Genomic DNA, 27,954 nt, shown 5'->3' with positions numbered 1-27,954 from the left:
CACTTGGGGATGCAAAAGCAGCTGAAGATTGGGTGCTCACAGAAAAGTGTAGTATTAACCACAGCAAAAAAATGCAAATTTCTACTTGAGATTTATAATACAAGTTATACTCTGGGAAGGCTTGGGAACTTGCAGAAAATGGGATCACAATGACATCAAACTTCTCAGGTACCACACTGGAGACTGTAATTCAATGGAGCAGGACTTTCAAACTTCTGAAGGAAAACTTCCTTTTAACCTTGAATTCCACACCCAAGCTATCAATCAAGGCCACAAAGACCCTTTCAGATATGAAAGGATTTGAAAAATTACTTTCCATGTACCCTATTTTAGCAATACTAGAAGATAAGTTTAGCAGTTCTAGAAAGCACAGCAACAAAGGGAAGGAAGGGAAACAGAACAGGGAACAGGGATGCAAGATGAGAGAAAGCAAGTGATGTTCCCCAGATGACAACCGTGCAGCAGACCAAACTCAACCAGATGGACAGGGGCTGGGGAAAGGTCTCCCAAACAGAAAACGCAATGGAGTGCTGTGTTTTTTTATTTTTATTTTTTATTAAATCATAGCTGTGTACATTAATGTGATCATGGCGTACCATATACGGGTTTTATATATCATTTGACATATTTTGATCACACTGGTTAACATAGCCTTCCTGGCATTTTCTTAGTTATTGTGTTAAGACATTTATATTCTACATTTAGTAAGTTTCACATGTACCCCTGTAAGATGCACCACAGGTGTGATCCCACCAATCACCCTCCCTCTGCCCATCCTCCCCCCTCCCTCCCCTCTCTCTCCTCCTTCCCCATATTCTTAGCTTATAACTGGGTTATAGCTTTCATGTGAAAGCCATAAATTAGTTTCATAGTAGGGCTGAGTACATTGGATACTTTTTCTTCCATTCTTGAGATACTTTACTAAGAAGAATATGTTCCAAATCCATCCATGTAAACATGAAAGAGGTGAAGTCTCTTTCTTTAAGCCTGCATAATATTCCATGGTGTACATATACCACAATTTCTTTTCATTAATTTGAATATTTTCAGAGAACTATTTTAAAGGACTGGAGTAAGGAGGGGAGAGGCAGACAGATGAAAGATAAATCCTCAAGTACATAACAGAAAATCAATAGAAAATATATAATATCTATAAGTCAATGAGATGTCCATAGTAAGCATATTACATAGAAATATAAAGGTGAATATTAGCATATACAGCAAGTGTTAAAACTGGCTGCCTCTGTGGAATCAAACTGGGAGGTGAGATGTAACTTTAATATCTCATCATAAGGACTGAAATAGTATTTAAATCTTTAACTATGGGTGTCTCAAAAAATGAATTCGGTATCTTTTCCAAAGAGGATCAGAAATATATCAAAACCAAGCAACATGAAAATATGAATCTTTTATTCTCACGTTTACTCAATCTTAAGTTTGATTTTGGTTTTCAATCATTGTACATACTCTGATACAGTAGTCTGTACTTCAAGCTATAGAATAACACAGAACATACTTCTCATCTTCTCACTTTTCAGCCTTCCTAAACACACACACACACAAGGCAGTGCCCTCATTTTACTTACTGTATTACTGTGCGGGGAATATATTATGCAAAAGTTATTTACGTTCTAGATATTTGGAATATATCAGTGGGAAAAAAACAGCAAAATTCCCTGTCCTCATGGAGCCTACATTTTAGTACAATTTAGAAAATATAATAGTAGAATAATTTATTTTATGTTATTTAAATAATACAGTTATTTCTGACCCATTGGGAAAATTATAAAATTAATGCTTGCAGGTACTAAGAAAAAATAATTCAAATTTTTATTGGTGAATTCCATGCCGTATTTGTCTATACTATTTGATATTGCAGATTTAACAGTATTGACAGTATGTTACAAATGTGCCTCTTAGATAAACTAACAGCCATAGATGTAATTTAAATGATTTCAATATAATCAAATTCCCAGAAGAAATAGTTTGTGGACTTCTAAGCATATGTTTAAAAAAAAAAGTTGCTCTTTCCTAGGAACATTTTATTTTTCCCTAAGATTCCTAAACTTTAATATACATATGTATAATAAATATAAGACAATTTTTTTCCTTAACATACTTTCAACAGTGGAAACATTATTATTTAAACCATAATTAAATATTAACATACGTAAGATACTTTATTCCTTATACAATGCAATTTTCATAATCTCTTTTTTTCCTGAAAGATTAATTCCAACTTGTCTACTTAGTTCTTAGAAGATAGGTCATTATTCTCACTCTTTATGTTCACTGACCAGGAGCTACTGAAATTAAAACTTTCCCAGAGTCTGATATATAGAAAGAAAGTTATAGACATAAAAAAGTTAATAAAATACTTTATGACAATTCATAGTAATATTCATATGGCTGTTAAACAATGTCCCCTTTCTGGGCATCTAAAGAAAAAAAGTATAAAAAATTGAGGCCAAACATGGTGGCTCACACCTGTAATCTTAGCACTCTGGGAGGCCAAGGCTAGAGGGTCCCTGAGATCAGAAGTATGAGACCAGCCTAAGCAAGGGCAAGACTCCATCTCTACTAAAAATAGAAAAATTAGCCTTGATGGTGGCATATGCCTATAGCCTCAACCACTCAGGAGGCTGAGGTTGCTGTGAGCTATGATGATGCCACTGCACTCTAACCCTGACAACAGAGTGAGACTATGTCTCAAAAAAAGAAAAACTGTATAACATAAAAGCACAAATAAATATTTTAAATATGAAGTTATATAATAATGACAGAAATAGTAGCTAACGATTATTGAATGGCCACAATCCATTAGGAATTTCAATATATTGTATTAATTCCAAATACAAGTTTCTTATTAGTCTAATTTCAAAGTAATAAATAAGACTCAGAAATGAGGATAAATAACTTTCTTCCCTTAGAGACTCAGGATTTGACCAAAGATCCACCTCCGTCCAAACCGTTAGGTCTTTCTACCATGCTAGAATGATCTTTTAGTGTGACTGAAGGCTATTAAAAAACATTGCCACAAAGAAACGAGAACAGAATAATTTTTTTTCAGGCCTTATTATTCATTTTTTTTTATTAAATCATAGCTGTGTACATTAGTATGATCATGGGGCACCATACACTTGGTTCATAGATCGTTTTAAACATTTTCATCACACTAGTTAACATAGCTTTCGTAGCATTTTCTTAGTTATTTTGCTAAGACTTTTACATTCCACATTAACTAGGATTCACATATACCCTTGTAAGATGCATCGCAGGTGTAATCCCATTAATCCCCCTCCCTCCACCTACCTCCCCACTCCCTCCCCTCCCTTTCCGCCTTCTCCCTATTCTTAGGTTATAACTGGGTTATAGCTTTCATGTGAAGTTCCTACATTAGTTTCATAATAAGGGTGAGTACATTGGGTACTTTTTCTTCCATTCTTCAGACACTTTACTAAGAAGAATATGTTCCAGCTCCATCCATGTAAACATGAAAGAGGTAAAGTCTCCATCTTTTTTAAGGCTGCATAATATTCCATGGTGTACATATACCACAATTTATTAATCCATTCGTGGATCGATGGGCACTTGGGCTTTTTCCATGACTTAGCTATTATGAATAGGGCTGCAATAAATATTCTGATACAGATATCTTTGTTATGGTATGCTTTTTGGTCTTCTCGATATATGCCCAGCAGAGGGATTACAGGATTGAATGGCAGATCTATTTTTAGATCTCTAAGTGTTCTCCATATCTCTTTCCAAAAGGAATGTGTTAATTTGCATTCCCACCAGCAGTGCAAAAGTGTTCCCTTTTCTCCACATCCACGCCAACATCTCTGGTCTTGGGATTTTGTGATATAGGCTAGTCTCATTGGAGTTAGATGGTATCTCAAAGTAGTTTTGATTTGCATTTCTCTGATGATTAAAGATGATGAGCATTTTTTCATATGGCTGAAGGCCGTGCGCCTGTCTTCTTCAGAGAAGTTTCTCTTCAAATCCCTTGCCCAGCCTGCGATGGGATCCCTTGTTCTTTCTTTGCCGATGTGTTTGAGTTCTCTGTGGATTCTGGTTATTAAACCTTTGTCAGAGACATAACCTGCAAGTATCTTCTCCCATTCTGAGAGCTGTATGCTTGCTTTACTTACTGTGTTCTTGGCTGTGCAGAAGCTTTTTAGTTTGATCAAGTCCCAATAGTGTATTTTTGAAGCAGCTTCAATTGCCCGGGGGGGTCCTTCTCATAAAAAACTCGCCCAATCCAATTTCTTCAAGGGTTTTCCCTGCACTCTCTTCTAGTATTTTTACAGTTTCATATCTTAAGTTTAAATCTTTAATCCAGTGAGAGTCTATATTAGTTAATGGTGAAAGGTGTGGGTCCAGTTTCAGTCTTCTACAGGTTGCCAGGCAGCTCACCCAGCACCATTTGTTAAAGAGGGAATCTTTACCCCACTGAATGTTTTTAATTGTCTTGTCAGATTAAATAACGGTAATTAGCTGGATTCATCTCTTGGTTCTCTATTCTGTTCCAGACATCTACTTCTCTGTTTTTGTGCCAGTACCATGCTGTTTTGATTACTATTGATTTGTAGTATAGTCTGAGGTCTGGTAGCGCGATTCCTCCCGCTTTGTTTTTATTTATGAGTAATGTCTTGGCTATTCGAGGTTTTTTCTGATTCCATATAAAACGAAGTATTGTTTTTTCAAGATCTTTAAAGTATGACAGTGGAGCTTTAATGGGGATTGCATTGAAATTATATATTGCTTTGGGTAGTATGGACATTTTAACAATGTTGATTCTTCCCAACCATGAGCATGGTATATTTTTCCATTTGTTAACATTCTCAGCTATCTCTTTTCTTAGAGTTTCATAGTTCTCTTTATATAGATCTTTCACGTCCTTTGTTAGATAAACTCCCAAGTATTTCATCTTCTTTGGCACTACTGTGAATGGGATAGAGTCCTTAATTGTTTTTTCAACTTGACTATTTTTGGTATATATAAAGGCTATCAATTTATGAATGTTGATTTTCTAACCTGAGACACTGCTGTATTTCTTGATCACTTCTAAGAGTTTTGTAGTAGAGTCCCTAGTATTTTCCAGATATACAATCATATCATCTGCGAAGAGCGAAGTTTGATCTCTTCTGACCCTATGTGGATACCCTTGATCGCCTTTTCTTCCCTAATTGCAGTGGCTAAAACTTCCATTACAATGTTAAAGAGCAATGGAGACAATAGGCAGCCTTATCTGGTTCCTGATCGGAGTGGAAATGATTCCAATTTAACTCCATTCAATATGATATTGGCTGTGTGTTTGCTGTAGATGGTCTCTATCAGTTTAAGAAATGTCCCATCTATACCAATTTTCTTAAGTGTTCTGATCATGAAGGGATGTTGGATGTTATCAAAAGCTTTTTCTGCATCGATTGAGAGAATCATATGGTCTTTGTTTTTTAATTTGTTTATGTGCTGAATTACATTTATAGATTTACATATATTGCACCAGCCTTGAGATCCTGGGATAAAACCGACTTGGTCATGATGTATGATTTGTTTGATACGTTGCTGGATTCTATTTGTTAGAATCTAGTTGAATATTTTTGCATCTATATTCATTAGTGATATTGGTCTATAATTTTCTTTTCTTGTTGGGTCTTTTCCTGGTTTGGGGATCAGGGTGATGTTTGCTTCATAGAACGTGTTGGGTAGTCTTCCTTCTTTTTCTACCTTTTGGAACAGGTTGAGTAATATAGGTACTAATTCCTCTTTAAAGGTTTGGTAGAATTCTGATGTAAAACCATCTGGTTCCGGGCTTTTCTTTTTGGGGAGATTTTGTATGGTTGATGTTATTTCCGAACTTGATATGGGCCTGTTCAACATTTCCACTTGATTTTGGTTAAGTCTTGGAAGGTGACGTGCTTCCAAGTAATGGTCAATTTCCTTCAGATTTTCGTATTTCTGAGAGTAAAGTTTCTTGTAATATTCATTAAGGATTTTTTGGATTTCTGAGGAGTCTGTTATTATTTCATCTTTGTTATTTCTGATTGATGAGATTAGAGATTTTACTCTTTTTTTCCTGATTAGGTTGGCCAAAGGTTTATCTATTTTGTTGACATTTTCAAAAAACCAGCTTTTTGATTTATTGATCTGTTGTATTATTCTTTTGTTTTCAATTTCATTTAGTTCTGCTCTGATTTTGGTTATTTCTTTTTTTCTACTGGACTTGGGGTTGGAGTGTTCTTCCATTTTCAGTCTCTTGAGATGTCCCATTAAGTTGCTTACTTCCTCACTTTCTGTTCTCCTGAGGAAGGCTTCCAGTGCTATAAATTTCCCTCTTAAAACTGCCTTTGCGGTGTCCCAGAGGTTCTGATAGTTTGTGTCTTCTGTGTCATTTTGTTCCAGAAATTTGGCAATTTCCTTCTTGATCTCATCTCTGACCCAGCTATCGTTCAACATAAGGTTATTTAACTTCCATGTTTTTGTATGTGTATGCAGATTCCTGTTGTTACTCATCTCAAGTTTTATTCCATGATGGTCCGAGAAGATGCATGGAATAATTTCTATTCCTTTAAATTTACTGAGGTTAGACTTGTGACCTAAGATGTGATCAATTCTGGAGTAAGTTCCGTGAGCTGATGAGAAGTATGTGTATTCAGTTTTGTTGGGATGAAATGTTCTGTAGATGTCTGCTAAATCTAAATGCTGGATGGTTAGATTTAAATCTAGAATTTCTTTACTCAACTTTTTGTTGGAGGATCCATCCATCACTGCCAAAGGAGTGTTAAAATCTCCGACTATTATAGAGTTGGAGGAAATCAAGTTGCTCATGTCTGTTAGAGTTTCTCTTATAAATTGAGGTGAATTCTGGTTGGGTGCATAGATATTAATAATTGAAATCTCATCATATTGAGTCTTACCCTTAACAAATATGAAGTGACCATTTTTGTCCTTCCTTACTTTTGTTGGTTTAAAGCCTATTGTATCCGCAAATAAAATTGCAACTCCTGCTTTTTTCTGGTAACCATTTGCCTGAAATATGGATGACCATCCTTTCACCCTGAGTCTGTATTTGCCTTTTAAGTTAAGATGTGACTCTTGTATGCAACAAATGTCTGGCCAGAGTTTTTGTATCCAGTCAGCTAACCTATGTCTCTTTAGAGGGCAGTTTAAGCCATTCACATTAATGGAGAGTATTGATAAGTTTGGTGAAATTTTGGGTATTGAGTTTTTTGAAAGCCCAGTGGGCATTTTTAATCCTTTTGCCATTGTGGAAGTTGGAGTTTGATCAGAAGTTTCTGAGTGAGTTTACTTTTGTAGTAGAGGATTGGGTTGGTTATTATGGAGGATAGGTCTGAGAATATCCTGAAGAGCTGGTTTGGTTATGGCAAATTTCTTCAACATATGTATGTCATTAAAGTATTTAATTTCTCCGTCATAAATGAAACTCAGTTTAGCTGGGTACAAGATCTGGGGTTGAAAGTTATTTTGCTTGAGGAGATTAAACGTTGTTGACCACCCTCTTCTTGCTTGAAAATTTTCAGCAGAGAGATCTGCAGTCATTCTAATGTTCTTCCCTTTGAAGGTAATAGATTTCTTTCGCCTGGCCGCTTTGAGAATTTTCTCCTTCATATTAACTTTAGTGAAGTTAATTATGATATGCCTGGGGGATGTGTTATTGGGATTGAGTCGTGCTGGGGTTCTGAAGCTATCTTCTATCTAAATTTCAGTTTCTCTATGCATGTCTGGAAAATTCTCTTTCATAATTTCATGCAGAAGGGCCTCTGCGCCTAGTGAGGCCACTTCATCTGTTTCAGGAATTCCTATGAGTCAGATATTTGCCTTCTTCGAGTTATCCCAGAGCTCTCTGAGTGAGTGATCCATTTTTGCTCTCCATTTCTCTTCCTCTTTGAGAGTTTGGGAGCATTCAAAGGCTTTATCTTTGATGTCGGAGATCCTTTCTTCTGCTTGGTTCATTCTGTTGCTAAGGAATTCTAGGTATTTTTCATATCTTTGAGGGCTGTAAATTCTTGTTTCAGTGTGTCTAAGTCTTTGGTGGTTTTGTCTTTAAATTCGTTAAATTCTTGAGACAGCTTTTGAATTTCTCCACGAATTCCTAATTCCATTTTGTTAATCTTGTTTGCCATCCAAATTCTGAATTCGATTCTGACATCTTAGCCAGTTGTTTGTGAATGGGATCTTCAATTACATCTGCTGTATCTTTCCTTGGGGGGGTGGCTCTATTCTGGTTATTCATGTTACCAGAGTTTTTCCACTGATTCCACCCCATAATTGTTTTATTCCCTTTGATTTTCCTCTGATGTTTTGTCAAGGACCCATACAGTGCTGTGGCCTGAGAAACTGGGACCCTGTTTGGTGTAGAGGGGCTAAGTGGTTCTGTCTTGTTTTCAGCTTGTTTCTATGTGACCCTAGTGAAACAGTTACTCTGGGTTGAAGTCTCAGCTGTGGAGAAATACCAGCAATTAAGTCACCCCACCCACGACAGGCAACAAATGGAAAAGGAAAATCAAACCTTCCTACAACCACACACCCAGGGCACAACCTGGATAGTCCCCAAGTGAGTGACTCAGTTCAAAAGGTCCAAGTCAATTGTCTCAGTCAGCAGCTGCCTCGGGTGGGAGAGTTCAAGAGGTCCCTGGGAACTAGATCACAGGGGTCTGGTGACTGCTCTAAAATGGCTTGCTCCAGTGCTGCGTGGAGTCAGGAAGAGCCACCAGTAAATAGATCAGTCTGGGAAGATTGATGCCTCCTTCCCCACCTTGCAGCTCTGTCACACCCAGCCGCTGCTAGCCCCACAGGGCTGTGACCCAGTCATTTGTCTGCAGTAAGCAGATACTCCAGGGGTTTGCACCTGCCTAAGTCACAGGGTAGTCTGTGTCTGCTCGACTAGGCCATTATTCTCTGTCTTTATCCAGCAGGGGGTGGTGTGGCCTGTCAACCTCAGGCACTTGATGGAGGCTGGAGGTGTTCACTCAGTCCCAGCCCCACCCTTAGTTTATGTTACTGGGTGAAGGGAACAACCCTGTGGGAGTTTGTTTCTGACCTTGCCAGATTCCTCTGCAGAGGAGAGACTGATTTGAGTTCCCAGAACCTGTGCCTCAGGCCCTGTCTTTAGTCCCGCGGGTTTGTATTCGCAGCACAATCAGTTGTTGGCTGTAGCCTCTTGACCTCCTTTGTCTATAGGCTGGTGATCCCCTAAGGGCCAGGTGCGTCTTAGGCTCAGTAGAGTGGTCCTCTGGATCAGCCCCACCCTGGGAATTTCCTTGCTCTGCGGGTATGTTTTCTAGTCTCCATGTTCCACCCAGGTCGGTACCGTTTCAGGAAAACTCTTTACTCACGGGGCCTGTGTTTCAGTCCCAGGTCTGTTCCATGGTGGTTGCCATCTGAGAAGATGCTCGGCCTCATCTGGTTGCCCAGGAAGACAGGAGGAGAGGCTATGGGATATCTGGGGGTGGGCCTTTTTATTGCTGAAGACAGCTGTTGCTCTGCACCTTGGGGCACCACCGCTCCAGTGTAATTCCCTCTCGGCCAACCATCGTCTTCTCTCTCCTTTGCTACAGAGTCAGCACTAGCCAGCTGCAGTCCAGGTCCTGTCTACACCTCTCGAGAGTTCACCCAAGAATCTGGACTCCTGGGGGGGCAGGTCTCCAGATCACGGAGTGAGAGTAGAGGGGAGTGTTAGGAGCTCAGAGTTGCAGGTCGTAACACCAAGCTCATTGAGACCAAATGAACAAATAAACAGATACAAAGGTTACCAGGCACATGGGCCCATAGATACAGAGACAGACAGAAACACATAGACATACAGGCAACAGCCACGACAACAGCAATATAAGAACAACTGCAATGAAAATAGTGATAATCGTAAAATAATTGAAAGAAAGGAAAAAAAGAGAGAAAAAAGTGGTGTTAGAAGGAATGTTAAATGAGAAGAAAGAAGAAATTAAAATTAGAAGACATAGAAATAAAAAGTATGTCTATATAAAAAGTAATAATAAAAAATTATCGAAATCTCCTCTAAGAAAATGGTGAGGAAAAAACAGACAAAACAAAACAACAACAAAAAAAAAAACCATGAAAACCAAAACAAAACAAAACAAAAAAAAGGCACCAACTACAAAAATATTCTTGTGTGTAGAAATATACCTATAAATATCTATATGTCTGCTGTAGGGATCAACTTTCGTAGGAATATATTCATACTGCGATATACTTTCTGGACACCAGGTGGCACTGTGAGTGGTTCCGAGACTTATACCTGATTTACAGTTTATACCGTTACCATGGTAACCACACTCCATGGCTGATCGCCATTTTGGAGTTTCCGTAAAAGATTGTTGCCTAAGAATTGTGCAACCTTGGCCGTTCTTTTCCAGACAGCACTTGCGACCGACTTTCCCACTCAGTGCAGGTGTCCATGCTTCCTAAGTCCCTCCAACCTGTTCCCAGGTTCCCCTACAAACTGGCAACTGCAATCGGCCATAAGGGGAGCGGTGCTGAGTTCGCCCGGTCGTTGGCGGGCTCGCGGCTCTATCTCCTGTAGCTAGTTCCCGCGGTTTCAGCAGCCAAAGCCGGTCCGCGGCTTAAGTAGCTTCGCGGCTCCAGAAGCCAAAGCCGGGTCCTAGGCTTCAAGCTGGTTCCCATGGTTGGAGCGCTCGGGGGACTTATTCTGAGTTTTATGGTTCAGAGTTTCCCTTTTGGATAGGCGCCCGCCAGTTCGCTGAGCAGCCTGAACCGCCAGCCCCCTCCAACGCCTGGGGGAAAGGTGCCCGTCCTTTTGGGTAGTTCAAAATGTCTGTTTCCCAGGCAGGATCCCTTCCCTTCAATTGTCCAACAGTTTGCCCAGCTCCCCGTGGTTTTGAGTGGCTCTCCTTTCAGAAGCCTCCCTCAGTTCAGGATTAATTATTTGTCAATTGGATTTTGTCAGCATTTACAAGCTGCTGACCTCCATAGGGGAGGGGCCTGCTGGCTGGCACAGCGGAACAGGGAAGAATCTCTACAACAGAGTCTGTGATTTTAAATTATCCCTCATATATAGCAAACCGCCAATTTGCTGGGTGTCTCCAGCTGTCTGTCCACTCCAATAATCCACACACAGGGAAGGTCCAGAACGCCTTTCCTCTCACCTGGTGGCTTGGGAGAGGTGGGCTACACGTCCGTCCTGTCCGCCATCATGCTCCGCCTCCAGGCCTTATTATTCAAAACAAAATTTGTTTTCCAGTCTTTTTATACACTCTCTTGAAAAATGCAATTTGAGGGTGCTAAACATGTCCCAGAACTAGACAGTGATGATGGTTCCACCACACTGTGGTGTGCTAAATATCACTAAAGGAAATGCATCCTTTAAAATGGTGAAAATGGCAAAATCTGTCATGCTTATTTTACCACTATGATATTTTGAAATGTCTTTTGGCTCCCAAAAGAGAGTTTATTAAAATTGTCCCCTCTATATACTCAGGATCACACATTTCAAGGCCATCTCTTGATTTCTAAGGCAACACATTTAAATTATACCTCTTTGCAATGGCTCCCAAAATTTTATCTCTATCAGAAAGCTCTCTGCTGAATTCAGACCCCATGTATTGAACTTCCTCATCAGTTTCCACATTAATTCCTATCAGGATAAAAAAATTATCAAGCCCAATACTGAGCCCCTAATACCCTCTCCATCCCAGCTTCTTCACTGGCAGCCTATCTTAAATTATGGCAAGTCCTCTTCCATTTGCTCAGAGCAAAGTCAATATGGCCTCGTGTCTCTTTTCCTTCCACCTCAGATCAGGAAATCTCAACAGCTTTACCTTGACTCAGGGCTTTTCAATATGGGCACTATTACCATTTGGAGGATTGATAATTGTTTGTTGTAGGGAGCTATCATGTGAGGATATTTAGTAGCAGCAGCCTTGGCTTCTATCCAACAGATTTCTACCCACCCCCCCAAGTTGTGACAACCAGAAATGTCTCTGGACATTGGCAAATGCCCACTGCAGGGCAAAATATATCCAAATATCAACCACCTCTCCCACCTTCACTTTCAGACCTTATCCCAGGTGGGTCATTACAAAAGTTTTGAGGTACACAAAAATCAAGAAATGTAAAATCCGGTAGAGAGAAACAAATGAAGCCTGCCCAGCAACACTTACAAGCAAAGCAAGGTGAAACTTACATGGGTGAATCAAAAAGGATGCTGTCTGACTGTTTCTTGGAAGTAAAACAGTAAACCATAACGCAATCTCTCTCAAAACACTTGTAATGACCCATGTATGTATCTATTTCTGCAGTAGGCTTTGAATTGGCCATCCACAAGGGTCCTCCCCAAATCCTATTGAAAAGAAAGTCAGATCATGTCACTACTCTCTCCAAACCCCCTAATGCTATCCTATATCACCTAGAGTAAATGCCAAAATCTTACATTACGACTTGTGAAGACGTACCTGGTGTGCATCCTGTTACCCCCTCACCCTCCCATGTTTACTCTACTCCCGCACGCTGGTCCCCCTTTGGCCCTCACACACACTCCACACACTCCTGCCTTAGGCCCTCTGCCCTTTTCGCCCACCCTGGCCCACCCCTCTTGAACCCTACCCCAAATATCCTTCACCTCAATATCCCCATGGCTGGCACCCTCGCTTTCTTCAAGTCTTTACTCAAATGCACTTGCTCAGTGAGGTGTCTCATGAAGGAACTACTTAAACTTATAGTCTCCTCCTACCAGTGCTTATCCCTCTTCCTGACCTTGACTTTCCTCCCCAGTACTTGCCACAGACTCTCCACTTAACTACGTTTATTAACTCCTTTCGGAGGACTGAGGATTTGTCTGCTTCATTCTCAAACAATTTACATTACAGGCTTGTAATGAAGTGTGTTAAGATGTTAAGGACTGAAGGATAGTAAGGGCTGAATAAGCATTACTGGAATGAGTGAGCCTCTTGAAACCAAAACCAAGGGATTTTTTGAGATCACTATTTATTGTGGTTCAGAGATCATGATCTGTTCACCTCTACAGAACAGGCAGGCTGAAATAGCTACATATTTAAACTTTAAACAACGAGGAACACCATTCCTTGTCTCATACCCTTGCTGACAGGTTCTCCCTTCTTGGCATAAATGACAGATTGCCTGACAGTGAATATAGATCAGAGGGTCTCACCACAATGATGACAGATATTCAACAACTTGCCAGATCAATGACCCCACAGCCAACAACTCACCAGATTCTCCCTCTGTACAGAAATCCTTAGAAACATAATGTATCATTCACTTCTTATTCTTCAATCCATTGTTTTTCCAATGCCAGGACTCACCTAAAAATACCTTTAATTTGGATGTGGTTGACTAACATCTAATTTACTGAATCAGGGGGCAAAATAATAGAAACCAGCAAAAGGGTTCAAATGATTATCACTACAATCTAAACCTATAGAATAGTTTCTGGGTTTCTAAAATAAAGTATAGTTATCTGGGTCTCCATGGAAATCAGTTCAAATTCCATATTACACTGGACTTGAATTCTTGAGTTTGATAACATACTCTAAAAATACAGCTCATTTCAACTGCAGCACAGTTAAAATAAACATAAAATGTAATAAACTCATCCATAAATAGGTAACAGATTCAAAGATGTTGAGGTTGTCTGTGAAGGTGTTGACCCAGAATTGCTTCAAGAGATATGATCCTCAAATCTATCTAGTGCTTACCTTTAAAAGAATGTTGCATACATGTCAGTATTATTTATAATAGCAAAAATCTAGAAATTGCCAAAATGCCAAGCAACAGGGGAAAAAAATATAAAGCAACAGGGGGCTAGTTCAATAAATTATTGAAAAAAGTACAAAAGAATACTATGCCATCATGAAAAGTTGACCTAGGCATATTAAACTGTAATAATCAAGACATCACTATACGATATAAGAAAGCTTCAGAAAAAGGTGCAAAGCATGATTCTGCTTCCAGGACACACACACACGTGTGTGTACACATATGCATACAGGAATGAATTCATTATTTTCAGATCTATTGTGTCCCACCCTGCTTCCTGCCGAGGAAGTTCACCTATACGATATATGGATGGGCTCTCTTGCCTCTTAACTTTTGTTTGGATTTATCCAATTGGAGCCCTGGGAGGAGATCTGAGGACAAAAGGAAAGTAGAGTGGAGCCCTTCATCCCCCTGACCTCCTTCCATTTTTCACTACAGCTTGTTATATCCTCCTAAAGGCCACAGCCCCTTTCAGGCATCCTCTGCATCAAGTTTTTTCTTCAGATTCCAAGAACCAGTCTTTCCCCGGGCCCTTGTGAGCTGAGGAATTATAGAATTATAATTATATTCAACCCATACCATCCAGAGCCACTGCACAATCCCTTGCTACTGTCTTTAAACCCTACTCCCATCTGCCCACTTTTGGAAATAGTCCTTTCATTAAACGCTTTTTACTTACCCACTTGGCCTGTGCAATTTCTTTCTTGGTAATACCTAATAAATAACCATAATTCTAGTCATAGGTATATATGTGTGTGTGTGTTGTGTGTGATTTAAACACACAGATATGTATAAAGACGTAATTACATATACAAGGACAATTTCTGAAGATGACAACAGCAACTGGAGATTGAAATACATCTGGACTTTTGCTTTTAATTTTGTACCTTTAAAATGCTTTCTACTTTCAAAATATTGGTCATAGACAGGTAGTTTGGTTTAAAAGCAAAACCAAATAGGAAAAAAATGTACATTATTACTTTTTCAGAGGCGCTGTAAGGAGAGGGGCAATGGGAGTAGTGACGTATTGTTCCTTTTCAGCAATGTGACATATGTGATGAAAGGAATTCTCACTTCTACCACCACCGTAGCACGGGTTCTGACCATCTTGTCCCAAGGACCTATTTTTAGAAAAGCATTCTTACTTCTAAATTTATTTCAAAATAAGCCCATTTTCTTGACACATTGCATTCATGTTTCAAATTTTCTATTTACCATTTTAATTGCACTTGGGAAGGAACTTTAAACAGGAGGATAAACATAAAAATGCACTTATTTTGACTTGATAAAATGTTTGTCTTTTGTGATTAAAAGAAAATAATCCCACTACAGAAATGAAACATCCTCTATTAGGACTATTTCCAAAGCTTCCTATAACTACTGTAAAGAAAAAAAAAAAGCAAATCCTTAATGTGATATTGGACACCACAGTTAAATTAATTTATAGAGGTTTCAATGCAATTAAATTTCCTCCAGACTGTATCATTAATGTTGCTAGGGTTTTTTACTTAATATATTTTAGAGCATAATTCATTTTCATTTTTGCAAAGTCATTTAAATATTACAAATATCGCTTTTGTACCTATTTCCATGGTGATACAATATGTTTGCCGTCTATTTAATTTAGATGATGAGACCAAAATGAAAACTCTTTGAGGACCATAGATCTTCTATAACATCACATTTTCCAATTCCAAGATATTAAGTATATGAGTTATCTGTATTTGCAAGAATGGACTCTTGAAACAGTAATAAATATTTTAAATGATCTGATTCTGAAACTTTAAGAAAATTAAAATCCAGAGCAAAGAAAAGCATCAGTGATACAAAAAGCTAGGATGTTCAGGGTTTATAATTTAAGTTAATAAATTTTTAGGCTTGGAAATTAAATTTAACAGATCTTTTCCACAGCCAAATTAAGGAAGTATTTAAAGAAGAACATAAGTTATATATAAGCCTCCAAACCTCAACTCAAATTATTCATATACATAAAGGATCACTTAAGAGATAACTAAGGGTCTCAACATACATTAAGGGAACTTCATTGTCACAACTCATGAGCAAAGTAATTAGGATAATTTTTCATGCTCCCAAACCTAGATATACAATATGTCAGCTGCACATAGTTTAGAATTTTGAACCCTGAAAGAGGAAAGACATAAACATCTGATCCAAAGCATTATTAGATGAGGATATCAGTTAACTTCAGATGTCTTTTTTGCCACAAGTGTTTTACACAGTAGTGAAATATTTGACAAAAGAGATGTAGATGTAACTGTGGAAATCATAACTTTAATTGACAACAGCATGAAAATTTGGAAGGATAACAAGCGTCACCGATGAAAAGACAATTATGCCAGAGTAAAAATCACATGTAAGCTGCATCATAAAGAAAAAGAGTCTATTTTTCCTCTTTGGATATTTCCCTCTACTCAGAAATCAGAACAAGGATGGAAAGAATATTCTTCTCATTAATGAAAATGTGACAAAGGAACAGTCAGGCATTCCTACCTGGTTTCCAGGTGAACTGATTATCCTTTTTGCCTTCCAAATAAGCTGAATGGGATAGCAAAAGAGATAGCAATAGAAATTGCTTCCTCATGCCCCTCCATATCCAGCAAGTGACAGCCAGAGTATTCTTTGGAAACATTCTTCAGATTTTTCAGCCTCCTCACTTGCCTACACCTAAAAGAAGAAAGAATCACGTAAGTTTCTGCTCTACAAAAAAATGATACAAAAACTCACTTTGACTGCTAGAATCTTTTTTATGATGATATTACCAATTTTCCATTACTGTGAAGATAGTACATATAATTTTAACATTTGAAGTTCAGCAGTTAATTAGCCGCATTTTCAATCCTTACCCACTGCAGGCACCATCAATTCAATGAACTCCGAAAAAGTCCCTCGCTCACTTTACTTTTATTTTTAAAAGCAGAGTTGGCAGATACTTGGTTTATTGCCTCCCTTCTACTCAGCCAGATTCCTTGAGGACCTTACGATTTGGGGAAAGAGATGCACACACTCATAACCAAGTCCAAAATAGGCCAAGGAATGCTCTAATGATGGTATTCAGAAAGTGTGAAGAAAAGATTGAGGGCAAGGCAATTAGTTCCTTTGTGCTGAGAGAAAAGAGAGGGGAACATCACACCAGATAATATTGGAGAAGAGCCTTAGGGAAACATGAGGGCTTGAAGGAGTCAGGAAGGGCATTTCAGGCAGAGAGAACAACAAGGCGTTGAAAGGTATTTTGTGTTTGGGGACAGGCACCCGCTGTAAAGAACAGAAAGGGGAGGGAGGAAGAGATGGAGATGAGATTTAAAACATAGGTTGGGGCCTAAATTAGGAAGAGCTCTGGATGGCATATAGGGTATTTGGTCTTCCTATGCAAACACTTCACTGTAAACAGTAACAATAAGAATCATGGATGAGCAAATGACTTTTAAATACATGTAACTGGGATCTGTGTGTACAATGGACAGTGTGACAATGGATTACTAATGAAAAACTCTGGAGCCCAGTTAGGTAGCTGGTGAAATAGTAAGTCCAGGCAAGTATTGGTGAAAGAAAGGATCAGGGGAGATTTGAGAGTGGTGTAGAGGCTGGAGCAAAAGGATTTGATTATAGCTGGATGTGCTATAGAAGGGAAGAACATGAAAAAGGACATCCAGGCTGTAAACTCAGATGCCGGAACTGGGGGACCCCGTTACCAATGAGGGGAGACAGGGAGAGGGGCAAGTATGAAAGACAAAAATAATTTACTTTAGAATAAATCACTTCTACTGTGCCTATGGATACCCAGGTAGTTTCCCAAATGATTATAAGAAAATCAGACCTGGAGTGAAGGGGATCTGAGATAACTTACAACAATATATGTATTATGAAAAGAATACAAAAAGACATGGGTATAGGGTATAAGAGTCTTACTGGTAAAAGGGATCCCAAGGGTAGAAGTTATTTTCTCTAAATATATATCCACAAAATTGCTAAAGGTGGATGGTAAGTCAGACTATAACCTTCTAAGAGGAAAGAAAAGAAAAGAGATAGATACTGTAGATACTGTGATTCCCATGTACAGAGGATTCAATTATACCTTTTTTTTTTCTTTTCTGGGAGAAACTGTTGCCCTGCTCTCAAGCACTGATGGCATTTACCCAGAAGTCCTCATAAATGCAGATGATGTGCTGAGCAATGAACATGTTACTTCATGAAATAAGACAGACAGCAGTCAGGTGTCTATGGCGGAGTCTTGGGGCACTCCTACAACACTGCAAGGATACCAGTGGCAAAGTACAAATCAGCACAAATTATTCTACAAGGAGTCAAGCAATGATGCTTTGTACATAGCTCTCCCACAGCTCTGTATTTCATGCCAACAGTGAGAAGACTAACAGTGGGGTGCTCCAGCTGAAATAAGATAAGGTGCACTTGCCTGAGTGTTTCCCTCCAAGAGTGGACTAGGGAATGATTTCATGGAACCTTCGGGGCATTACCACACACAATTATAAAACTCTGGCCTAGAGAACGGAACTGGCTGTATTACCTTAGAGCAAAATCTCCAAGAATATGATTTATCATAACTATGCTGTTGCTAAAGGTTGGACACCACGGATACTAAATGATAGTTTATCCTAAGGCCATTACTAGCTCATAAGGTATTTTTGTGTGAAGCAGAAAAAAGTAGTCCCTCCTCAAGTAAAAATAGTTAGCATACTATTACAAAACCCAAATTGTTCTGGCCCTGAGTCCTTTCCCAGATCCCCACTGGACAGCAACCCAGGCAGTGTACACATACGTGACCACTCTAGCCCATTTGCATGTGGGAAGACTCCCAGACACACACATTCCAGCATCAAGCACCCTCTGCACCCTCTGCCCACTCTCCAGGTGAGAAGATGTTGCCACAATCACGGTGGAAGCTGCAGCACAGGTCTAGAAAACCTTCAGAAGACCCTCTGCAGGGTGGCAGGGACTAACTGCAGCCAGCAGAATCTGTGTTTACCAGTCAGTGACCACTCTGCTGCGTGCACAAGGCCACCAGCTCAGGTGTGGGTATATGCAGAAAGGGGCTCCCCCTACTAGCTAGAAGCCCTGGAATCTCAGATCCCATTCACACACACCCATGGATGTTGCTATCTGTTTATGATGTGAATTGTAGCCCATCAGATGAGACACTTTTATACATACATACACACACACACTAAACTATGGGTATTTCATATTGATAAAGGCATATTTGCATGCTTTATGATATAATACAACAAAGAATGGACTAAGAATTGTACAAAAGAATTTCAAAGTCTGCCTCACTTTTCCTCTGAATGGATGGATGGTCACCCTTCTGTTGAAAAGAGGACTGGAGCCAAGCTATTATTTTCTACACACACACAGACACAAACACACACAAATGGGTAATTATTTCTGCCTCATATAGATTTGATATAAAGCCTTTAGTCTGGACATTTTTCAGAAGACATCATTATCAATTATTTCATTAAGGCAGTTGAAAAAATCTAAATATTGTCCTCATAAAACAACATAACTTCCTGATAAATATGATAAGGTAAATTGGTTGAAAAACATACCCCTGGGAAAACAAATGAGCCAGTCTCTGTATGAAGCATAACAACGATCTATGTCAATGTCATGTTGGAGGGCTTCTGATACAATCATGACTGTGTTTCAGGGTAGTGGATACTAAACTATTATTTCCAATGTTAATAAGGTAATAGCTAGCAGGGCCAGTTCCCTACAGGGAGACCACTGTTTTCCATGACACAAAATCACCAGGGTATAGAAGATGACTTTGTGCATTACCAGTAGTGAGAGGCAAGACTGCAGGGTATTAAAAAACACATTCAAGTCATTGAAATGTAAACTAAGTAAAGAAAAAGAAGACCAAAAGCATATTTCCTCTACTCCGAATGGCTGTAGATGGGAAGCCAAAAGGAAATTGTAAAGGATTATGAGTTCCAATGACATAAGGCAAAATGATTAGCCAAAAGTTCACATACAAATACTTTGATTTTAGCCAATCTTCATATCTTAATTGCAAAAACAATAACCACACTCATATTGTCTTAGCATTGGTTCCTGTGATCCTGGGCTCCTCTTAGGCATCCTCAGGAGTCTAAAGCCCTGTATAAATGGGCTTGCAAAGGCAAGAAAACTTGCCTTTAAGTTTCCTTCTGTGTTTACATAAGCTAGAATCCAATGCTCAGAATGGCTTGAAGAACCTACTGGAATCCTATGTGTCACCAAATGTCAAGGCTATTACTGGCAAACAAGGCAGAGAGCCAGTAAGAAGCCTAAAACTGATCATGATGAAAAACAATCTAGAAAGCAGATCTCAGGGAATCATCACAAGCATCTCAATTAGGATGTACTAGCTATCTTACTCAAAAAACGAACAAACGAACAAAAAATGCCCATTTTTGGTATTTCCATTACCTATAATTCAATATTTCTCTTTTTCCAAGAGATCTGAGAGGAAAAAATAGGAAAGTGGCTTTGATGGAGCCTCCACCACTAGTCACACTGTACACTTTACACGTGTAAATAAAATGAGACCCTCTGCTGAGCGAATGAAAGTGCAGGATGGAATTTGAACACAGGTCAGCCTTCTTCCTCTAACTCAGCAGTCCTCAACCTGTGGGTCATAACCCAGAAAAACTGTATTAAAGGGCTGCTGCATTAGGAAGGTTGAGAACCACTGCTCTAACTCATAATGCCTCTCTTTCCCCCAAATGCCTGAAACTCACTAAATTATCCCTTGTAAGACACTGGGAGTCATTCGTGTATTTGTAACTTGGGAAACCACACGAGAGTTCATTATAAACAAAATGAGAGGACAAGAAACAATTAGAGATTCCACCCTTCTGTTTGTATAACACAAATGGAAAATGCCATAACTATGATAAAAAAAATATTTTATGCAGGAGACATGTGCTACCCACGACCATATGAATAATTTATATCACGAAGGTCATTGAGTTTCCAAATCCTCTTCTTTACTAAATATCTTAGCATGCAAAACGTATTTGCAAGGTTAGCTCTAAACTGATGAATACTGAGAGAAAAAAAAACACAGTTTCTCCTTTTAGCCTTAGTTTTCTAATCATTTGAAAGACCATCCGAATATGAAAAATGTGCCTTACACTTCCTATGCATTTCATTTTCTGTTAAGTGTATTCTCATTGAAGCCCTGGAATAGTTAAGAGGCACAAAACTTAAAAAATAAAATAAAATAGTTCCAATTTGCTTTCAGCCTGAAGGAACAGCAGTGAGTGGGAGAAAAGGCAACTGTGAGTACGCATATCCACATAGTGCCATCTCATGGTAACTGTGCAGAGAAGATGGCCCAATAATCTCGCAGGGTTAATGGGCTAATGTATGATTGCAATAGTCTGCATTCCATTTCATCTCCCATAACATGTTTACCATACACTGCTATACATCAGATATTGAGAAGACCTTCATTTAACACTCACCACAGCCCAGGAAAGGAGTTGTGCACATGGTGCCCCATTTTACAGATGAGGGAACTGAGGCATGGTGCTGGCAGTGATAAGCCAAGGTCACAGTGGTAGTAAGCTGTTTGCAAGTGACCTCCTTGGTTTTCTCTGAAGCACGAACAAGCAATTTTTCATATTCTGGAAGGTGGAGATTCTTTACAACCCTACGTGTAAAGAGATTCTTTACAATCTCTCCGCATCTTGTACAAAGCAATTTATACCATCTTGTTTCACTTAATCCTCACAATGAGGAGTTATTCCTAGTTTTCATAAATAAAGAACATTGATCATGAAAGGTATTAAATCATTGTTCCAAAGTCACCTCAGCAAACAAGCGTCAAAGCTGAGTCATAAAATAGTCATGATACCTACCGCAAGCCTGTCTGCTTACTACATCAGTCCTGAGAGTCCTGGCAGGTCCCTGACCTCTGAGCCTGAGGGTCCTCATCTACAAAGTACAGGACAGTCATTCAATAACTCTTAGGGGCTAAGGATGAAACAAAAGAATGGGTAGGAAATGTATAAATGAGCACCTTCCAGTGTATAGAGCTCACTAAAGGGTTGTCATTATGACTCTCTACCTTCCAGTGTAGAGAGCTCACTAAAGGGTTGTCATTATGACCCTTGTCACTGTTTTCTCAAAAGTCAGAAAAATCCTACTCCAGCAATATTTAAGGAGCAGTTGGAATGCAGTTCTGCCCTGTGGCAAGCAACTGAAGATGGTTTTTCAACCTCCCAGCTGTGACTTTGTGCCATATTTCTGAAGAACTAAAAGCTCTCTGTACCAAAACCACATTAAAGATTCACACTGACCCTGCAAAGGAGAAAACAGGTATATCATTTCTATTTTATGAAAGAGTAACCTCTGGCCTCACAATGACATAAAGTTTAATATCTTTACTAAGGCCTTTGAATCACCAGCTTCTTCATCTCCGCACCTCACTCTGCAGACTCCAGCACTCCATTTGCAGCAGATTAACTGAAGAATTTCAAATTGTCTCACATGGAAGCATGTGGTGCGTGAATATAAAAATATACATTTATATGGTTCTTTGTTTGCTGTGTTAATAATTGCAATTGGTTTGCATCAGGTAATGAAGCCTCAGAAAACTGCAAAATGTTCTCACAAGTATTTTACCAACCTCTTAACAAACTTTGCCATAGGATATAACAGTAAGAAAGAGAGCTTGGATTAGGTTTTGTGAAACCTTCAAAACTACATGTTGGTAGCTGTGACATTGCAATATTCTCCCTTTCTTCTAGAAATACTACCTTTTTACAATATCCACATGCTGTTTGATTTAAAAAGAAAAAGAAAGAAAAATCATATTTCCAGATTCCCTTGTAGCTAGGACAGCATTATAATACAATTCTAGCCAATGATTTGTAGGCAGAAGTGTTAGAGATGGAAATTTCTCTTAGCCGATAGAAATGTAAAATTCAAAAAAAGAAAGTACAGATTCTGGCCATTGATCTCTTTCCCACAGAACACAGATACGATAGCGGGAGATGCTAGATCCATCTTGAAACCATACGGATGAATGTTACCCACTAAGGATTTGGCGGGTAGGAACATAGAGGAAATCTGAGACTCAGACACCACCACAGGGCTGCAGCAACTGTCTAGATTGTCAACTTCTGGACTTTCTGTCTTGTGAGAAAAATACACCACTTTGTTTCTAAGCCATTTTTATATGCTTTCTGCAATATGACCTGAAAGCAGCTCAAGTCCTGTAGTATCCACCTCACCAGGTGCAGCGGGTCCATTTCTAAACATCCGTGCACGTTTACGTGTGCTGTGGGAGTGTCTTTGCGGCACCTGTTGAACCTGAACATGGACGGTCCTGATTCTATGAAAGTGAGGTTGATTTATTCCCCATATCGACTTCTTTAGGCAATGCAAGTACCACATCTCTTGTGATACAGTATCTGCCTCTCTTGTCATTTTTCATAGGTGTCATTCCAGTGATGAAAGGGGAGTTTCATTTATGTTGGCAACGGCACAGAAGGAAGTTCTATGGAGAGGTTTGCTCTCAGTGCAGAAACTGAGCCAGTGTGCCAAAGAAAGGTAGTAATTATTCTGATAGACTGTCTCAGATCCCCCAGTGAGAATGAATTTGTTCATTTAGATGCCTAAAGTAAGAACATATTTATATAGCTTTTTTCTATGCAGTTGCCAAGCCCTTCCTGATTCTGAAGGTTTCATGGACACATTCTTACAATTTTAGAACCACCTTGTCATTACCTCATGGAAAATCATCTCCTAGTGACTTCCTAGTGTTTCTGGCTGTTGCTCAAATCTGCTGCTCTCGCCTCCTTCATCACTTCCTTCACTTGGGAGGGAGAAATCAACTTCTGATCATTTTGTTTTATTTCTCTTGGGCCATTCCCCACACCCTTCTCATGTTCACATCTAAATTGGTGTGGCTCTGACTCTGTCCTCAGATCTTTTTTTTTTCTAGTTTTGTTCACTCTCTGAGTGATCGTATGTAGTACCACAGTTGTAAATACCACAATTTATGATTGCTGTTTCTCCGAGCCATTCCCTCATCTCCAGCCCTGACTCCTCCTCCCCTGAACGCATGCATCCTACTTACCCTTAGACAGCTCCACCTGGGAGTCTGATTGGCACTCACATGTAACACATCGGCCCCAACTCCTCCCCTGAACGCATGCATCCTGCTTACCATCTCCACGTGGGAGTCTGATTGGCACTCACATGTAACACATCGGCCCCGACTCCTCCCCTGAACGCATGCATCCTGCTTACCATCTCCACGTGGGAGTCTGATTGGCACTCACATGTAACACGTGGGACACAGCCCACCACCTAGTTCTTCCCTCAGCATCTTCCTCCTAATAATGGCATCACACTTCATCAGCCCAGAAGCCCAGTGGTCACTCTGAAATCCTTCTCTCTATCACAGCTGAAAATCAACCCATCAGCAGAGATGGCTGACCCCCTCACTGGTATCAAGCCACTACCTTTCTAGTGCAAGCCACATCATTTCTCCCCTGAGCCACTCTAACAGCCTCCTACCCAGTTTTCCTGCATCTACTCTTGGGCTCATAACATGCATGCTCTGCAGAAAATCCAGGGCAATATTCAGGAAAGCAATATTAGCAAAATATATTTTCCTCCTCAAAATTTCCTACTGGCTTCTGATCACAGAATAACATCTAAAAACCCTTGTCCTTGGACTTTGCCACTTGTCTTTCCTCTTTTCTGACCACCTTCCTTTCCCTCCCCTGCCCCAGATGCGCAGGCTTCTTTCTTGTTCCTCAAGGACACACCTTGCACTGCTGTTGTTCCTATCCACCTGGCTTGCTTCCCAGACCACCCTCTTTTCAGCACAAATGAGATAACCATGTCCCCTTTATTTCTATTTATTGTTTGTAACACTTACAAAAGCTCAATATCTGACAATTTAGTGCATATATATATTGTCTTGTTTATTTTCATGTCCTCTAAGAGCAGTTAAGTGCTTAATTTTGTTCATTGTTACATGTTCCATGCCTAGGACATTGCCTGGAAAAGAGATGTTCAATAAAAATATGCTAAACAAACTGAAGGATTGTTGAGTCTACTTTTTTTTTTTTTGAGACAGAGCCTCAAGCTGTCATCCTTTGGCATCACAGCTCACAGCAACCTCCAACTCCTGGGCTTAAGCGATTCTCTTGCCTCAGTCTCCCAACTAGCTGGGACTACAGGCACCGGCCACAACACCTGGCCATTTTTTGGTTGCACTTGTCATTGTTCTTTGGCAGGCCCAGGCTGGATTCGAACTCACCAGCTCTAGTCTATGTGGCTGGAGCCTAAGCCACTTGAGCCACAGGTGCCGAGCCTGTTGAGTCTACTTTTAAAATTTTTATCTGGTTAAGTTTTCTTCATGTTGGATTATGACTTCAATGAAAAAACTGTAGCATACATTGGCAGGAAGACAGATAGAAAGGCCCATCTACCCGAAAAATTAAACTATTCCAAAAAATTCACTTCTTTTTTATGTGGTTGATGGCTACAACACACGTCCTCAAAGGGACATCTATTCAGGTCTCTGTAAGTTAAATTAGCAATGTTTTCATCTCTCTCTTGAGTGGCTCCATTTAGTATGCTGCTATAATACCGATAACAATAGCTATCATTCATTGAGTTTTTATTATTTTTGTGTTTTTGACTCTTATTTTGACTAAATTTTTAAGACTTGAGATATCTCCCGCAGTTATTCTGGGTTATGATTTTTTTTTAATTTCAGATTGATATGAGGATACAAATGATGTTATATTGTGTTTCTAAGGTAAAGTTCAAGTTGTAGTTAAAAAATAACTTATGAAGAAGACCCTGTTGGCAATTGCAGCAACACCACAAATATATAAATGGGACATGATCAAACTAAAAAGCCTCTGCACAGCTAATGGTACAACAACCAAAGTAAACAGACAACCTTCAGAATGGGAGAAGATATTTGCATGCTATGAATCTGATGAACTGCTGATAACTAGAATCTACAGAGAACTCAAATTAATCACAAAAAAGTAAACAATCCCATAGATAAGTAGGGAAGAGACTTGAAAAGAAACCTTTCCAAAGAAGATAGATGAATGGTCAACAAACACATGAAAAAATGCTCATCATCCCTAATCATCAGAGAAATGCAAATCAAAACCATCCTGAGATGTCATTTAACCCCAGTGAGAATAGCCCACATCACTAAGTCCCAAAGCTTCAGATTCTGGTGTGGATGTGGAGAGAAGGGAACACTTTAATAACGTAGGTGGGAAGGCAAACTAATATAGCCTCTTTGGAAGGAAGTATGGAGAATCCTCAACGACCTAAAAGTAAGCCTTCCATTCGATCCTACAATCCCATTACTAAGGATGTATCCAGAAGAAAAAAAAATCATTTTACCCTAAGGACATTTGCACTAGAATGTTTATTGCAGTTCAATTCACAACTGACAAGACGTAGAATTGTCCAAGTGCCCATCAACCTATGAATGGATAAATGGTGATATATGTATACCATGGAATATTATTCAGCCATAAATACATCTTTTGTATTTACTCAAATGGAGCTGAAGTACATTCTTCTTAGTAAAGTATCACAAGAATGGAAAAAAAGTATCCAATGTACTCAATATCAATATGAAACCAATAGATACACAAATACACACCCACACGAGAGAAAAACACAATTATATTCAAGTGGGGGGGAGGGTGTAGGAGGAAAAAGAGAAGGGGAGGAAACTGGGGGATTGATAAACTCTCGCCTAACGTGTACAGAGTAAAGGTATACAGCCTGGGTGAAGGGCTCCACTAAAAACTCATTTCCACAGATCCAAACACACATGTGACGGGTCTTACTCAACACACAGAACTATCTGCTACCAGGTACCATACAGCTGATAGTGCGGATGCCCATTTTATAAAGAATCATATTTCTGAGTGTTTTGAGGAACAAATTATTGTTTTTTAAAGCACAAAATGACTCCCAAACATAAAGTGATATGCCTCTTGTGGGAAAGGAATAAAATTACACAATCAAGAAAAACAAAATACACTCAAAAAGAATGATTTCTAAAATGTATAATTCCCTACTTCTCATCTCAGGGGCTTCTATGTATTATTTTTCAAGGGTAGCTACTGGCACTACTGAATGCTGTTCTGCTTCCATAAAGGCTGTTGGCAGGTTCCTAATCTTTGCATTTAAGGTAGAAAAAAATGATTAAAATGTATTTTTAGCATTTTAATTTTAATTGCCAGTGTAATTTATTTAGTTTACAGAAAAATAGGAAGTATTTAAATTGAGAACAGCAGTAGGTTATCTCTTAAACAACATTTAAATTAAGTTTTGCACAGATCCATCATAAACTTTATAATTATAGAAACGTCTCTTGATTTGAGTCCCTGAATTCTCTGCTTTGCACTTAGAAATGTTAATTTAGTTTTACTATCCTAGTGTAAATATACTAGTCAGCCATTAAGACAGATGGTGACTTTACATCTTTTGTATTAACCTGGATGGAGTTGAAACACATTCTTCTTAGTAAAGCATCACAAGAATGGAGAAGCAAGAATCCAATGTACTCAACTCCTATGTGAGGACAATTGATGCTAGTACGTGGTGGGGCTGGGGGAATGGAGAGAGGAAAGGGTGGGGGATCATGAGATGTAACACACCTTTTGGGGGTAGGACACGATTATAAGAGGAACTTTACCTAACAAATGCAAGCAGTGTAACCTGGTTCCTTGTACCCTCAATGATTTCCCAACAATAATAATGATAAAAAATCTCCTACTCAAAAATAAGTTATGAACATCCCACCAACCCCAAAAGATCAGAAAAATAATAGAATTTCATACTGTCTATAACAATCCTCAAGAGAGAGGCTCTCTTTTTACAAAGTAGTAAAAAATGAAAGTTAAAAAGTTTAATAGAAATAATATGAAAAATCACAACATAAAGCCAGGCATGTTGGCATACACCTGTAATCCCAGGTACTGAGAAGGCTGAGGCAAAAGGATTGTATGAGCCCAGGAGGCTGTGACTAGCATGAGCAACATAAAAGAAGAAGAAAAAAGGAAAAAAAACAATCACTAAAGAAGAAAAATGAAACCTCTATGATCTCCTATTTTGAAGACCTTACCTTCTAAAAAAAGTAATGAA

The 27,954-nt window shown here is 39.1% G+C and overlaps 1 protein-coding gene across 1 annotated transcript in view; it reads right to left on the bottom strand.

Annotated features, from left to right (window-relative positions):
* THSD7B (thrombospondin type 1 domain containing 7B) overlaps positions 1-27,954 on the bottom strand; it is a 1,036,041-nt gene that overhangs the window by 874,269 nt on the left and 133,818 nt on the right. Inside the window, exon 2 of the mRNA XM_053597329.1 lies at positions 16,288-16,461. Coding sequence (XP_053453304.1) covers positions 16,288-16,426 — 139 coding nt within the window. The 5' untranslated portion in view covers positions 16,427-16,461. The remainder of the gene's footprint in view (positions 1-16,287; positions 16,462-27,954) is intronic.

The sequence above is a fragment of the Nycticebus coucang genome, chromosome 7 (genome assembly GCF_027406575.1).
Source record: "Nycticebus coucang isolate mNycCou1 chromosome 7, mNycCou1.pri, whole genome shotgun sequence".
Taxonomy (NCBI): Eukaryota; Metazoa; Chordata; class Mammalia; order Primates; family Lorisidae; genus Nycticebus; species Nycticebus coucang.
Note: the sequence above shows the minus strand (reverse complement) of the source record. Positions and strands in the feature narration are given on the sequence as shown.